This window comes from Theobroma umbraticum, unplaced genomic scaffold, assembly GCF_002168275.2.
Source record: "Theobroma umbraticum cultivar Fairchild unplaced genomic scaffold, ASM216827v3 scaffold_147.0, whole genome shotgun sequence".
NCBI lineage: Eukaryota > Viridiplantae > Streptophyta > Magnoliopsida > Malvales > Malvaceae > Theobroma > Theobroma umbraticum.
Genome location: NW_018397259.1, coordinates 7,804,247 through 7,817,462, shown reverse-complemented (window position 1 = coordinate 7,817,462; position 13,216 = coordinate 7,804,247). Strand labels below are relative to the sequence as shown.

At 34.5% G+C, this 13,216-nt stretch overlaps 1 protein-coding gene across 5 annotated transcripts; it reads left to right on the top strand.

Annotated features, from left to right (window-relative positions):
- Positions 1-1,530: 1,530 nt before the first annotated feature.
- On the top strand, positions 1,531-12,989 carry EMB2458 (FtsH extracellular protease family). Of its 5 annotated transcripts, none has more exons than XR_002445061.2 (20): positions 1,531-2,648; positions 3,351-3,822; positions 4,184-4,384; positions 4,481-4,774; positions 4,872-5,141; positions 5,358-5,447; positions 5,536-5,667; positions 6,413-6,586; positions 7,338-7,459; positions 7,869-8,070; positions 8,362-8,490; positions 8,817-8,999; positions 9,446-9,565; positions 10,459-10,644; positions 10,765-10,839; positions 11,173-11,232; positions 11,373-11,480; positions 11,985-12,065; positions 12,246-12,440; positions 12,615-12,989. XR_002445061.2 is itself a non-coding variant. In XM_021426256.2 (19 exons), exons 1-19 carry the CDS (start codon positions 1,708-1,710, stop codon positions 12,312-12,314), a joined length of 3,909 nt encoding a protein of 1,302 aa, XP_021281931.1. In that variant the 5' UTR covers positions 1,531-1,707; the 3' UTR covers positions 12,315-12,557. The 5 variants fall into 5 exon arrangements, 1 of the variants encoding a protein (XP_021281931.1); XR_002445060.2 differs by having other exon boundaries at positions 12,600-12,989; XR_002445058.2 differs by having other exon boundaries at positions 12,246-12,490.
- The last annotated feature ends 227 nt before the right edge of the window (positions 12,990-13,216 follow it).

Below are 13,216 nucleotides of genomic sequence, written 5' to 3'. Positions count from 1 at the left end.
ATAGAAAATAAAATTTTTTATTATGGGTAGAGATGTCAACGGACCATGCCCGATTGAACCCTGTAAAAGGTAAGCTTTTATCTCGACCTACCAAACCTTCTTATTTAAGGAAGCATTTAATTTAAATTAAACTAGCACGTTAATGACTCTTTTTCAGTTTTTTAATTTTAATTATAATATAGAGAAAAAATTTATTTGATGCTGGTTATATAACAGTGATAATAAATCTATAGCTCTAATACATTTACAAACATGAATATAAGTAAAAGTTTTAATTGATGGAGAAAAAGTAAATATTTATTTGTTATATTTTTAAATGATCAGAATAATATTTGTTGAATATAATTTTAAATTATAATTATAAACTAATCGATAAGAATTTTGATATATAGATAAAAGAATTTAACTTCTATTGAATTACTTTTATTTGAAAATAAATTATTAAATTATTTGTTTATATTTATTGTCACTACTATATATTCGAGATCTAATAAAATTTTATCTATCTTATAATTAAAATGTAAAAAAATAAAACTACATGTAATGTGTTACGATTTTAAAAAGAAATCATGAATCTCATACTAGCTGCATACTAAAATGAAATTGAATATTTAAATGTTCATATTATATTTAACTTATAAAATATATTTTGTAGAATAAAATTGTGAGCCTTGACGAAACTTAAACGGACAATATTTATAGATCGTGATAGTTGATACTAAAACCGTCTCTAACAATATTAACGATGTGTTACTAAGAACAATATATCTTTCTTAAAATAAAAGAGAATCTTTCAACCCCAAAAAGAGACTATGATTTACTATGAATCTTTTCATCATAAAAGAAGATCATGATCAATTATATACTAAATTGAGATAAAATATTTAAATGTTCGCATTATTTTTAATTTGTAAAGCTTCATAAGACAAAATTATAAGAATTAATTACAACAGAATAAAAAGACTTTATAAATTGATATGTATTGTGACACACTATTTGTATCATAAAGAAATGATGCATGTGCCTACTTACATGCAATAATATTTGTATTCACTTCTAGTTTTTTTTATATGGCTACAACTCAAAAATATATAAGGAATAAAATCTTCTGAACTAAATAAATTATTTTTTAATAAAAACATGATTTAATTTTTTTATTAATTTATAATTATAATGAAAAATATAATAAATAATGATAATTTAAATTATAAATATGATGAAAAAACACCTTTTTTCACATATTAAAAGTTATAAATGCATCAGAACTTGTAGATAGACATAAATTGATATATTATATTATATATAATATAAAATAGCAAACAAATTACCAATTTGTTATATTCGTAATCCAAACGAAGAATTTTCATTATTTTCCAACGTAGCTGGATCTGGGCCATGGCCCAAAGCCCACATTTTCAAAACAAAGTCAAAAAGGTCTAATCACGAACCCGGTTCAGGCCAAACCGAACAAATAAGAAAACCAGATTGGTTTATCCGGTTTTTCTTCTTTCTCCCTCGTCAATCCCTCCATAAAACCTCTCTATCTCTTTAACTCTCTTCTTCTCCCTCATTGTTGCAGGCTTCTACTTTTTATTTTTTTAGAAAACTAATCTCTAACTTTTCCCAACATTTCAAAATGAACCCCAATATTTCGACCATCTTATCAATTACACCCTCTCCTTAGCTTCATCAATCTTCACCCTCCCAATGGACTCCATATTCACTTCACCATGCCTCTCTCAAATCTCTCCACCCAATTTCAGAACAAGGCACCTTATCAGAACCCATAAATTTACCAAAAAACCCCTCAAAACCCTCCCCATTAAGCTAAAGTTTGATGCGTTTGCCTTCCGAGGAACTCCCCACAGCTCCAAACCTGTAAAACATCAGAATTTGATACTACCCAGAAGGGAGGATATGGAAAAAGAAGCCAAAATCTCGTCTGGTTATTTTTCATTTCAATCCTTAGTTAAGAATTTAGCTTTTACTTTGCTTTGTTTTGCTGTTGGGCTATCAAATTTGAGTCCAAATGGGGAGTTTAAAGGTGTGGCAATGGCTGCAGTAGTAGAAAAAGTGACAGTGAAGGGGAAAGAAGAAGAAAAGGAAGGGACTTTCAGGAAAGATGAGCATGAGTTTTCGGATTATACGAGAAAGTTATTGGAGGTGGTTTCTGGGTTGTTGAGGAAGGTAGAGGAGGTTAGAAATGGAAATGGTGATGTTAAGGAAGTTGGAGAAGTGTTAAAAGCTGTGAGAGTGAAGAAAGAGGAGTTGCAAGGGGAGATAATGAGGGGCTTGTATATGGAATTAAGGGAGCTGAAGAGGGAGAAAGAGGAGTTAGAGAAAAGGGCTGAGGAGATTGTGGATCAAGCGGTGAAAGTGGGGAGAGAGAAGGGGAAGGTGGTCGGTGGGAGAGGGGGGAAAGGGAAGGGGAAGGATAGAGTGGATAAGTTGGAAGAGGGATTGGAGAGAATGGAGGAGGAGTATAGTGGGATGTGGGAGAGAATTGGAGAGATTGAGGATGAGATTTTGAGGAGAGAGACAACCGCATTGAGTATCGGTGTGAGGGAGCTTTGTTTTATTGAGAGGGAATGTGAGGAGTTGGTGCAAAGATTTAATAGCGAAATGAGGCGGAAGGAGCATTTTCAGGGGTAAAACATTATGTGATGTTAGTTTATCTTTATGTGTTTAAATTTTGGTTTATTGGAGTTTGATCTGAATTGAATGTGCGCGAGTAAATTTTTTAGAAATTTGGTGTGCAGTAATCCATATTTGTGGCATGCTATGACATTATCTGTTTTTATCGTTTATCACCTTGTTTCTTTTATTCACCCTTTCTTCATTCTTCTTTTTGTGGACTAGACTTTGCATTCTTCAAAATATCCCATTACCTAGTCTAAGTGCAATATTTGGTTCTCTAACTGTGTCTTTTCTTTCTCTGGCAAATACCAAATAGCATTGTCGTTATTCTATTTATTTTTTAGTTTGACTTGCTTGTTAAAGACGTGACTTTCTGCCTTGCGTTCATTTGTTTTTCTTAAATGTGTAAACTCACTTCTAATCTCTGAGATGCGATATTGATAGCGGCAAACAATTTTAACTTTGACGATGTAGATAATTTCTAATTTTAACTTTCAACATTTTTGACATACTTGGTCTTGATGCTGACTTAAATAGATGGACTGGTTGGAAGGTTTAGTCTTTCTAGCTGGTTACATAATCTTACATGAGTATATGAGTTTCTCCCAGAGATTTTCTCCCCTTATTTTTGAAATGTAATTTTCATTTTTGAAAATGATTTTGTTAGATGAAACATCATCTTCTTATTTAAGCATTGGGGTTTGTGGTTGCAGCACCCTGAGAGGCTCTATTACAAATCTTTCAAGGTCTGAAATTCGAGATGAACTGGAAGCAGCACAACGAAAACACTTTGAACAGATGATTTTGCCTAGTGTTGTGGAGGTTGAAGATCTTGGACCATTCTTTAATGAAGATTCTGTGGACTTTGCTTTACGTATAAGACAATGTCTTAAAGATTCTAGGGAGATGCAGAGGAACCTGGAGTCTCGCATAAGAAGAAGGATGAAAAAATTTGGTAGCGAAAGGCGTTTTGTTGTAAAAACTCCTGAGGATGAAGTTGTGAAAGGATTTCCGGAAGCTGAATTGAAGTGGACGTTTGGAGATAAGGAGGTTGTTGTTCCTAAAGCCATTAGTCTCCATTTGTATCATGGATGGAAGAAGTGGCGTGAAGAAGCTAAAGTAGATCTAAAAAGACGCTTGTTGGAAGATGCCGAGTTTGGCAAACATTATGTAGCTCAAAGACAGGTAGCATTTTCCTTGACAGGAAGCTCTTTTTATGGAGGTGTTTTTGAATTTTACACATTACAGAAACTCATATGGGGAGGATGCTTATCTTACTATTATAACATTTTATTATTTCATCCTTCCTTCAGATCATAAAGGCCATTGATGTGGAAGATGTATAATTAATCTTCAGATATCATTAGACTTATTTTTCACTTATCCAAAAGAAGAAGACCTATTTTCATGAGACTATTTTCTTATTGATTAAGAAAAGCGATTAGTTGGTTAATATGGTTAACCACAAGATATTTGCATGGCTTTATTCATAAAGCTTCTATCTGGTGGTTTATATTGTTACTAATATAGAAAAAGTTTATTGCAGGAACGCATTCTCTTGGATCGAGATAGAGTGGTTGCAAAGACTTGGTACAATGAAGAGAGAAGCAGGTGGGAAATGGATCCCATGGCTGTTCCTTACGCTGTGTCTAAGAAGTTAGTAGAGCATGCTCGAATTAGGCATGACTGGGCTATGATGTATATTGCGTTGAAAGGGGATGACAAGGAATATTTTGTTGACATCAAGGTTACGTGAGTGTAAAAGCCTTTCTATTGACTACATGAGCTGCGTTGCTATGCTTCTTATTTAAGGGTTTCTTTTGTCCTCTTCTTTTGACGCCAGGAATTTGACATGCTATATGAGAATTTTGGAGGGTTTGATGGGCTATACATGAAAATGCTTGCTTGTGGTATCCCAACTGCTGTTCAATTGATGTATATCCCTTTGTCAGAGTTGGATTTTCGTCAGCAGTTTCTCTTGACAATAAGGCTGGCTCATCAAGGCTTAACTGGGTTATGGAAGACAAAATTTGTATCATATGGAAAAGATTGGGTTTATCAGAAAATTAGAAATATAAATGATGACATAATGATGGTGATTGTGTTCCCACTCATTGAATTTATCGTTCCTTACCCGGTATGAATTCTGTTTGTGCATTCGTGCTGTTCCAGATGCCAGTTATTTGTTTATTGCTTATGTTTCGAAACAAGTTTTATGGTTGCCATGGTTACAGGTGAGAATGCAGTTGGGGATGGCATGGCCAGAGGAAATAGGTCAAACTGTCGCCTCCACATGGTACCTAAAATGGCAGTCTGAAGCAGAAATGAATTTCAAGTCCAGAAAGACAGATGACTTAAAATGGTTTCTTTGGTTTCTCATTAGAAGCACTATATACGGATTTATTTTATTTCATGTGTTCCGCTTCCTCAGAAGAAAAGTGCCAAAAGTTCTTGGTTATGGACCTATACGAAAAGATCCAAACATAAGAAAATTGCGGAGAGTGGTATTATTTTCTTCCCTTTTTAATTTTTTAAATTTTGGTTTTCTAAACTTGCGTATTTTTTATTGTTATATCTGTAGCTTTTTAAGAGTGTAAGTTACATATAATGGTTTTGCTATAGGTTTTCTTGTGGCTTTGTTTAGGCATAGACCTTCTCTACATTTCAACTTTGAGGTGCAGCTGACTGGATACAAAATTGTTTTGTATTCTACCTTGCAGAAAGGCTATTTTAATTATAGGCTGAGGAAGATCAAACGTAAGAAAAAGGCTGGCATTGATCCCATAAGAACTGCTTTTGACGGAATGAAGGTTTGTACCTGACACTCAAAAGATTTTTTGTATTTAACAATTGAAGTTTTCTATGATATTATTTTAAAGATTTGTCGTTGGCATGCAGAGGGTAAAAAATCCTCCAATCCCCTTGAAGGATTTTGCTAGCATTGAGTCCATGAGAGAGGAAATCAATGAAGTAGTTGCCTTTTTACAGAATCCTGGTGCATTCCAAGAAATGGGTGCCCGTGCACCTAGGGTAGGTTATTCTGAAAAAGATACATATGATGCTATATTTAATCTTATTACATCTGTATTTTATGTATCATTTTGGAGTTTGGACATTTGTTTACCTTTTTTCTTTTGTGTTTGATGCTTAAAAATGAAATTATGGTTTTAATATATGGAAGAGCAAATAGGAGAGGAATGATGAACATCGCAATGAGAACCATGATCTTGATTTCCACTGGGCTTGTTACCCAGTGGCATCATGCTATCTTGTCTCCACAGGAAGGGGAGGATGATGATGATGTTATTGTGGTTCAGTCCTGCTTTGTAGGGTTCTTTGGGTTTCATGAGATTGTTACAACCAATAAACTGTGAAATATCACTTTATTCTCGTGTTGTAAATTTTTGTAATGGTGGGCTTTTGTGCAGTGGTGCTGATCGCACAGTCATTTGCTGTGTCTGCTTATACTTAATGGTTTCAGCATTCTCTCACGTTTTATGAAAGAGTATCAATTAGACAGCAAGAATTCCCCGTGATGCATGGCATGAATCTAATATCTGTCCTATACTATATAGTTGTGCTGAGGCTGATAATGAGATTTGAAACAGTTTGTATTATTCAACTGTAAAGAGGGTGCATTTGAACAGTAACACTTGTTAAGATTAGAATGTAAAATTAAGCTTTGCACTTTAACAGATCTTTAAGTATAAGAAAAAGATATCTACATCTCATTTGGCATGGCCAAGATAAGGGCTAATTTGTTGTTATATTGCAGGGAGTTCTTATAGTTGGAGAGAGAGGAACAGGAAAGACATCTCTAGCGCTAGCCATAGCTGCCGAGGCTAGGGTACCAGTTGTCAATGTTGAAGCGCAACAATTGGAGGCTGGGCTGTGGGTTGGCCAAAGTGCATCAAATGTTAGGGAACTTTTTCAGACAGCGAGGGATTTGGTAGTCCTCTATGAGCCTCACTGTTGATTTCAGATTTTGCTCTTTTAATTGCTTGAAATTAAATAATTTTGTATTGGAAAGTATAATACAGCTCAGGTTCTAGTTCCAACCATCCAGGTTGAAATGTGGGTGTACGATACAAAAGTCATATAATTATGCTGTTCTACATTCTTCTATATTTTTTCTCTATTGAGAACTTGTAAGTAATAAATATGATAGGATGCTCCTTTTTTCATAGTTCGTTTTGTTTCCTTTCTTCCTTGGGTCTGCATCTGTTTCTTCGCTAAAGTTGGATCAACTTGCTAAACGCTATGTTGTGCTCTATTCCACTTAATTTGAGCTCATGCTTTTACATTCAAAATTTTCCCTGCTACTTTAGTCATGCAATTTTTTTGCACCTTGTTATTCATCGGGCCTTCTTGGTCGTGACCAAACCATTTACTTATGTATTTGAAATCAATATGATTTTGTTTTTGTGAATTTGTTTTCTATAAATTTTTTAGCTTTCTAGTTTTATACCATTTTTATTAATGTCTTAAAGATGTAGAGAAACTTTCTTTTGCATCCTTAATCTATCACCATAGTAGTTGTCTTACTAATAGACTGTTGGTTCTTGACAAAACATTTTTTTTTTCTTTTAGACTAACGTTTTAGTTGTGGTGTTTATAATTTGGTATCCTTTAAAGGACTTTACAAATTTTTTAATCATACATTGTCCAATATTTGCTGATTTGTGAAATGACTTCTCTAGGCACCCGTAATTATATTTGTAGAGGATTTTGACCTCTTTGCTGGTGTCCGTGGAAAGTTTATTCACACAAAAAAGCAGGACCATGAGGCCTTCATCAATCAACTTCTTGTGGAACTTGATGGGTAATTATAAGTTTCGCTTTTATTCATGTGGTTCAAAGGCTCTGAAAGTCCTCTATATGCATTGATTAAGATTTCTTCATGAGATATATTACTTGCTCATGATAACTGACTGGGGATTCCAGTAGCCTACCAGTGCGTTCCAAAAGATAGACAACAATGCATAACTTAAAGGCCTGGTTGCCTGCATTTACTAAAGTTCTTCACTTCTCTTGGAAGCTTTCTAATAATTGGCCCAGCTGCCTGCTTTTATAATCATGTGTCCTCGCCTTTTGGAACTGATTTTTTTATTTTTTTAAAGTTTTTCTTGTTTATGTAATTTCACTATCATGTAGAGTCATGGACCATTATTAACACCAGTGAAAAGGTTGTCATGTTTTTATTTTGCTAATGAACGTTGACCTTTTTGCAGGTTTGAGAAACAAGATGGGGTTGTTTTGATGGCTACCACTAGAAATATCAAGCAAATTGATGAGGCCTTACAACGGCCTGGTCGTATGGATAGAGTATTTCGTCTTCAAAGGCCAACTCAAGCAGAAAGGGAGAAGATACTACGGATTGCTGCAAAAGAAACCATGGATGAGGAGCTTATAGATCTGGTAGACTGGAAAAAGGTCATTTTAACCTTCTTCTCGTAAGATCTATTTGTGAGCAGATGCACGTGTTTTATCGTATATTCTTATAATACTTCATATTACCTTTTGCTTCTCAATTGGCTAATTGCTACTAACTTTTTTAAAATGAATTTTTTAACCTTCATTGCTTACTGATCTCCTGTCTTTCTCTCGTGTCTGCATTTTGTTTGCTTGCTGAATTTTAGTTCTTGTTAATAGGTTTTCATTTTGCATTTAAGTCTTGACTATCTACTATTATACTTTTGATTCATGATCCTTCTATTTCATTAGGTTGCTGAGAAGACTGCTCTTTTGCGGCCTATAGAACTTAAACTTGTTCCTGTGGCCTTGGAAGGTAGTGCATTTAGGAGCAAGTTTCTTGATACGGATGAACTTATGAGCTACTGTAGTTGGTTTGCGGTAAGAAATGACTCAAATAATGATTTTATGGTCACTGTGTATCATTAGAAATTCAGCCTCTATAATGATTCTCTTACAAGGACCACAGCCAGTTATGTTGGGAATTAGATATGGATGTTAGTGCTTTGCCAGGTCCATAATAATCTCATAAATGGACCTGTATTATTCTTCCTGAAATTCGAAGTATCAGTTTTTCTTCCTTGATAGTTTACCTGTTTCCCATTTGAATTTTATAAATAATCTATATTAAATGGTGGTAAATACTGCTTTTTTTTAAAAATGATTTAAAGTAAATGATATAGGTTTAAATCTTACTGCTTTTACAGACTTTCAGTGGCTTGGTCCCAAAATGGGTGCGGAATACCAAAATTGTCAAGCAAGTTAGTAAAAGGCTGGTGAATCATCTTGGACTAACATTGACCAAAGAGGATCTGCAGAATGTGGTTGATCTGATGGAGCCATATGGTCAGATAAGCAATGGAATAGAACTCCTAAATCCTCCCCTTGATGTCAGTAACTATCTTGCTTGTTATTTTAAATATTCAACTCCATCGCTATACATCATGTCTTCTTAATAGTTTGCTGTTAGTTTCTTTTTTGTCTTGAAAGAAAATTTTAGGTGCTAGTCTGAGGATCTCAAAATTTATGAATCCTAATAAAGTGTGTAATGAATGAAACGTGATGATTAATTGAAGTGCAAGGTTTTAGTTGCTGTTGAATTTTCTATGTGCTGACAAATGTGTATGACATAGCTTGTAATCATATATTGATGCCTTATATGAATGGTATGTTTGATAGTTTTAAGTGATGAATCTTCTATTAATCTTTTGTATTGCTCTACTCAGAATGATGTAGAAGATTTTGGCTTGCTTTTGTCCATGATAAAAGTTTGATCAACGCTTGTACCCAAAAAAAAAAAAAATAGTTTGATTATTGTCAGTCTGATGATTTGCAGTGGACAAGGGAGACTAAGTTCCCGCATGCTGTTTGGGCCGCTGGTCGTGGTCTCATCGCACTACTTCTACCAAATTTTGATGTTGTGGATAATCTATGGCTTGAGCCTTGCTCATGGGAGGTTAGCAATTTTCATATCTTTGGATTACATTCCTGAAGTATGTTTAGTGTTATTTATCTTTAAGAAGTCTGGGGCTATGGTGTAACTTTTGTGCTTTGATGCTTAATCCAAACCTGAAACCCGCAGGTGGGCTGTAACTGCTTTATTTTGGTATTTGGAGTAAACTAATGATGCTGGTACTTCTATCATGTTGGTTTTTGCTTGTTTTATAGTTTGTTAATTCTTGTTATCTAGCTGCGATGAAAAATGTTTTTCCCTGTCATTTTTGTAAAATCTATATCGGCATTATGTTATAACAATGACTATACATCCTAATGTAGTTTGCTAAATGTGTAATATTGGTGTCAAACCATATTCCCTGCCTCCATTTTATTTTAGTTTTGCATCCATTGTAGGGGCTTTCATTATTTAGGTCGATGATAGAAAATGGTCACAGGGAAAATCCAAGTGCTAATATGTTTATATGCTGTATGTGACATGGCCAAATTGAATCACACATGATAAACAAAGCATCATTCTTCTTTGAGAGTAAGACGGTGATGCCATCGAAAAATTGAAATGCTATTGTTAAGGCCGTATTTATAATGGTTATTTATTCTGTATGTGTGAGATGATTTGGTGCAATAAAGATGGGTCAGGAGTCAGTGAATCACAAGAAGGCTGTATGAGGCATGGCTAGTTACTTTATATTGTTTGTTGTTGGTTGCAATGATTTGTCAGCTCATCTTTTCCTTCGAACTCTTTAGTATTTATTGCAGTTGTAGTGCTTTTAGTATGCAAAATATGTGAATATATAACTCTTCCATATTTTAACGGCAGCAAAAGTCTGTAGTCAACCTGTTTTAGAGAAGGATGAATATAGGAAAACTAATTCACTGTTTCCCATTCTTCAGGGAATTGGGTGTACAAAGATTACTAAGGCAAGCAATGAAGGGTCCATGTATGCCAATGCTGAATCAAGGTCTTACCTTGAAAAGAAGCTTGTGTTCTGCTTTGGGTCACATATTGCAGCACAACTGCTACTTCCTTTTGGAGAAGAAAATTTTCTTTCTGCATCAGAACTAAAGCAGGCTCAGGAGGTTGATATATTCTTACCGTTTCATATACTAGTGTATAAACTTTGTTAAGGCTTAGGAGAACTTGAAATCATTTTCATTTAACTATTTGATGCTGGGTTACTTATGTGAAACTTGCAACAGATAGCTACAAGGATGGTGATTCAGTATGGATGGGGGCCTGATGACAGTCCTGCGATTTACTATAGTAGTAATGCGGTACTTTCTTTTCTTTATTAAACAAAATGTTGAAACAATCTCACCTGGATCATATTGAAATTCTGGACTAATATTTTATTTTGATACATGCTAAAATACCTCAGAGATCATCGATGTACATACGTACAGTGGCTGTGTTGCTTTCTGATAGCATTTGAATTTTTGTCCATATTGTTAATCCTTACTGCATGTTAACCCATTTAAAGCTTAAAGAGTTACACTTTATTAGTAGCAACTGATTATGAGCTTGCTGTTCTGGTTGCTTTAGTAATATATAATCCCTTTTTGTCCAGAATAGATTGTTCATGTTGGAATTTTCCTTCATTGCTATAGGTTACAGCTTTGAGCATGGGAAACAATCATGAGTTTGAGATGGCAACTAAAGTCGAAAAGGTATCTCACAAAGTTGATACAGTGTATATTTAATTCCTTTTTGTGTATGATTCCTGATAGAACTTTCAGAGGTCAAATTACTATAATTACTATGACATTGGCTACTGAATCTCTATAACAGTTGCTTGTTATTTGTGTAGATTTATGATTTAGCATATCAAAAGGCAAAGGAAATGCTTAAGAAAAACCGACGAGTTCTTGAAAAGATTGTGGAAGAGTTGCTTGAGTTTGAAATCTTGACTGGAAAGGTAAAGCTTGTTAGTTTAAATTATTTAAATGAATTAACTATCCTAGAATTCTTCTGAATTTGGTTGGTCTCCACTTATAATTACACATTTATAAACTTATAAGGAACTTTGAAATGTAAGGGAATGTTAGGATGATTAGATTAAGTGATCTGTTGAAGTGCCACCCCGGTCAAATATGTTGCCATGTCAGAGTTTGAGAATTTAGAATGGCCAAGCAGTTGACAATTGAAATTGTGGAGGTATTTATGGTGTTCTTTTACCCCTTTTCTATGTTGGCTTGCAAATGTGTTGAAATAAACAATATGGTACCCCTGCACTGAATACCATGGTGCAAACTTTTTGCTTGGTGGGTTTCTTCAACTCACTCTAGTGAAAGTCTAGAATATCTTAAAGAATTGAACCTACCATTGTGATTGACTTTTATTGTGTCATTACATTTTCCAGAAAATACAAATGAAGTCTACTGCTGTTAGTGTCATGATTGACTCTCCATTGTTTTTGCAGGATTTGGAGAGAATCCTTCATGAGAATGGGGGGCTTCGAGAGAAAGAGCCTTTTTTCTTATCACGAGTTGATTATAGAGAGGTATAACTAAACATTTTTTCATGTAGTACTATGTTCTTGGTGGTATAATGTTTTTATTGCGATTGAAACTTTCTGCTGCTTTCTGATTGGAATGCTATTGATGCCAAATACAAATAGTGTTTCTTGATTAAGTGGGTTATGTTGGTTAAGGACTGAGTCTTTCTGTGTTATATTTTCCAGCCATTGTCTAGCAGCTTTCTTGATGAAGGGAGTGCATCAGAAACTACCTTTTTAGATGTTGCAGCTTAGGATTAAAAGAATTTGCTGCTCTTGCATTCATACCTTGAAAGGTGAAGAGTGCAAATATTCATCCTTTTGAGCACAGGATATGCAAGTAGTTGTACAGGGGGTAATCTTTCCTTGGGTTGAGAAGAGGTGCCATATTTTTCCTTCTCCACCGTTTTTCTGTTTTACTGTTATTTAAGGTTGGTGATCATTCAGCAATTTGTTTCCATAACACTTTTCAGTAAGATGAAACATATTTAAGGAATATGTTATGCTTCACATATAGTTGTGTTTACACTAATTATGCAGTTTTCAACTCTCAAGGGTCATCTTCTTGGATATGATAGCAAAGGAGTAAAATCTTCAATCCTTTGTTCACAAGGGAATCACTCGAGGAACTTCAAATCTCTGAAAGATAGTGTTTTTCATTTTTTATGGCCGAAGTTTTGATGATTGCAGATGTAGGTTTATTGTGTCTGGGACAAGCGCTAGAATGCTGTGTTAACCTTCTGTTCCTCAATTCGTTTCTTTATTTCCCAAAAGTTTCACTTGTTGCTGTTGATTTATTAACTAATGGCAGGACCCAAGATACTAGAAGATAGATATCAAATGTGACACCTGCAGCTTTAGTACTTATATATCATGTAAGTATCAATTGGAAGTCTTATTACAAGATCTCATTGACTACAGTTTACATTTATATACAAGTATTCGTAAACGGGATGCAATCGGTTTGCAGTCTCGGGAGGCAGAGGGATTGAAATATTATCTGGTATAAAGTTTATATGTAGAGTGCGAAAGGTTAAAGATGCTTTTATTCTTTAGGATATGTGATTTTATATGAACATTTACATAAACAGCAGGCTATTCAAGAAACAGCAGGCTATTCAAGAAACAGCAGGCTATTCAAGAAAATTTACATAAAC

What these genes read in the sequence shown, in the direction of transcription:
- EMB2458 (XM_021426256.2), top strand. Translation starts at nt 1,708, where the DNA reads ATGGACTCCATATTCACTTCACCATGCCTCTCTCAAATCTCTCCACCC. An exon ending in AATATTTTGTTGACATCAAG is followed by an intron (nt 4,385 to 4,480) that starts GTTACGTGAGTG and finishes TTTTGACGCCAG; the next exon opens with GAATTTGACATGCTATATGA. An exon ending in CTGCTTTTGACGGAATGAAG is followed by an intron (nt 5,448 to 5,535) that starts GTTTGTACCTGA and finishes GTTGGCATGCAG; the next exon opens with AGGGTAAAAAATCCTCCAAT.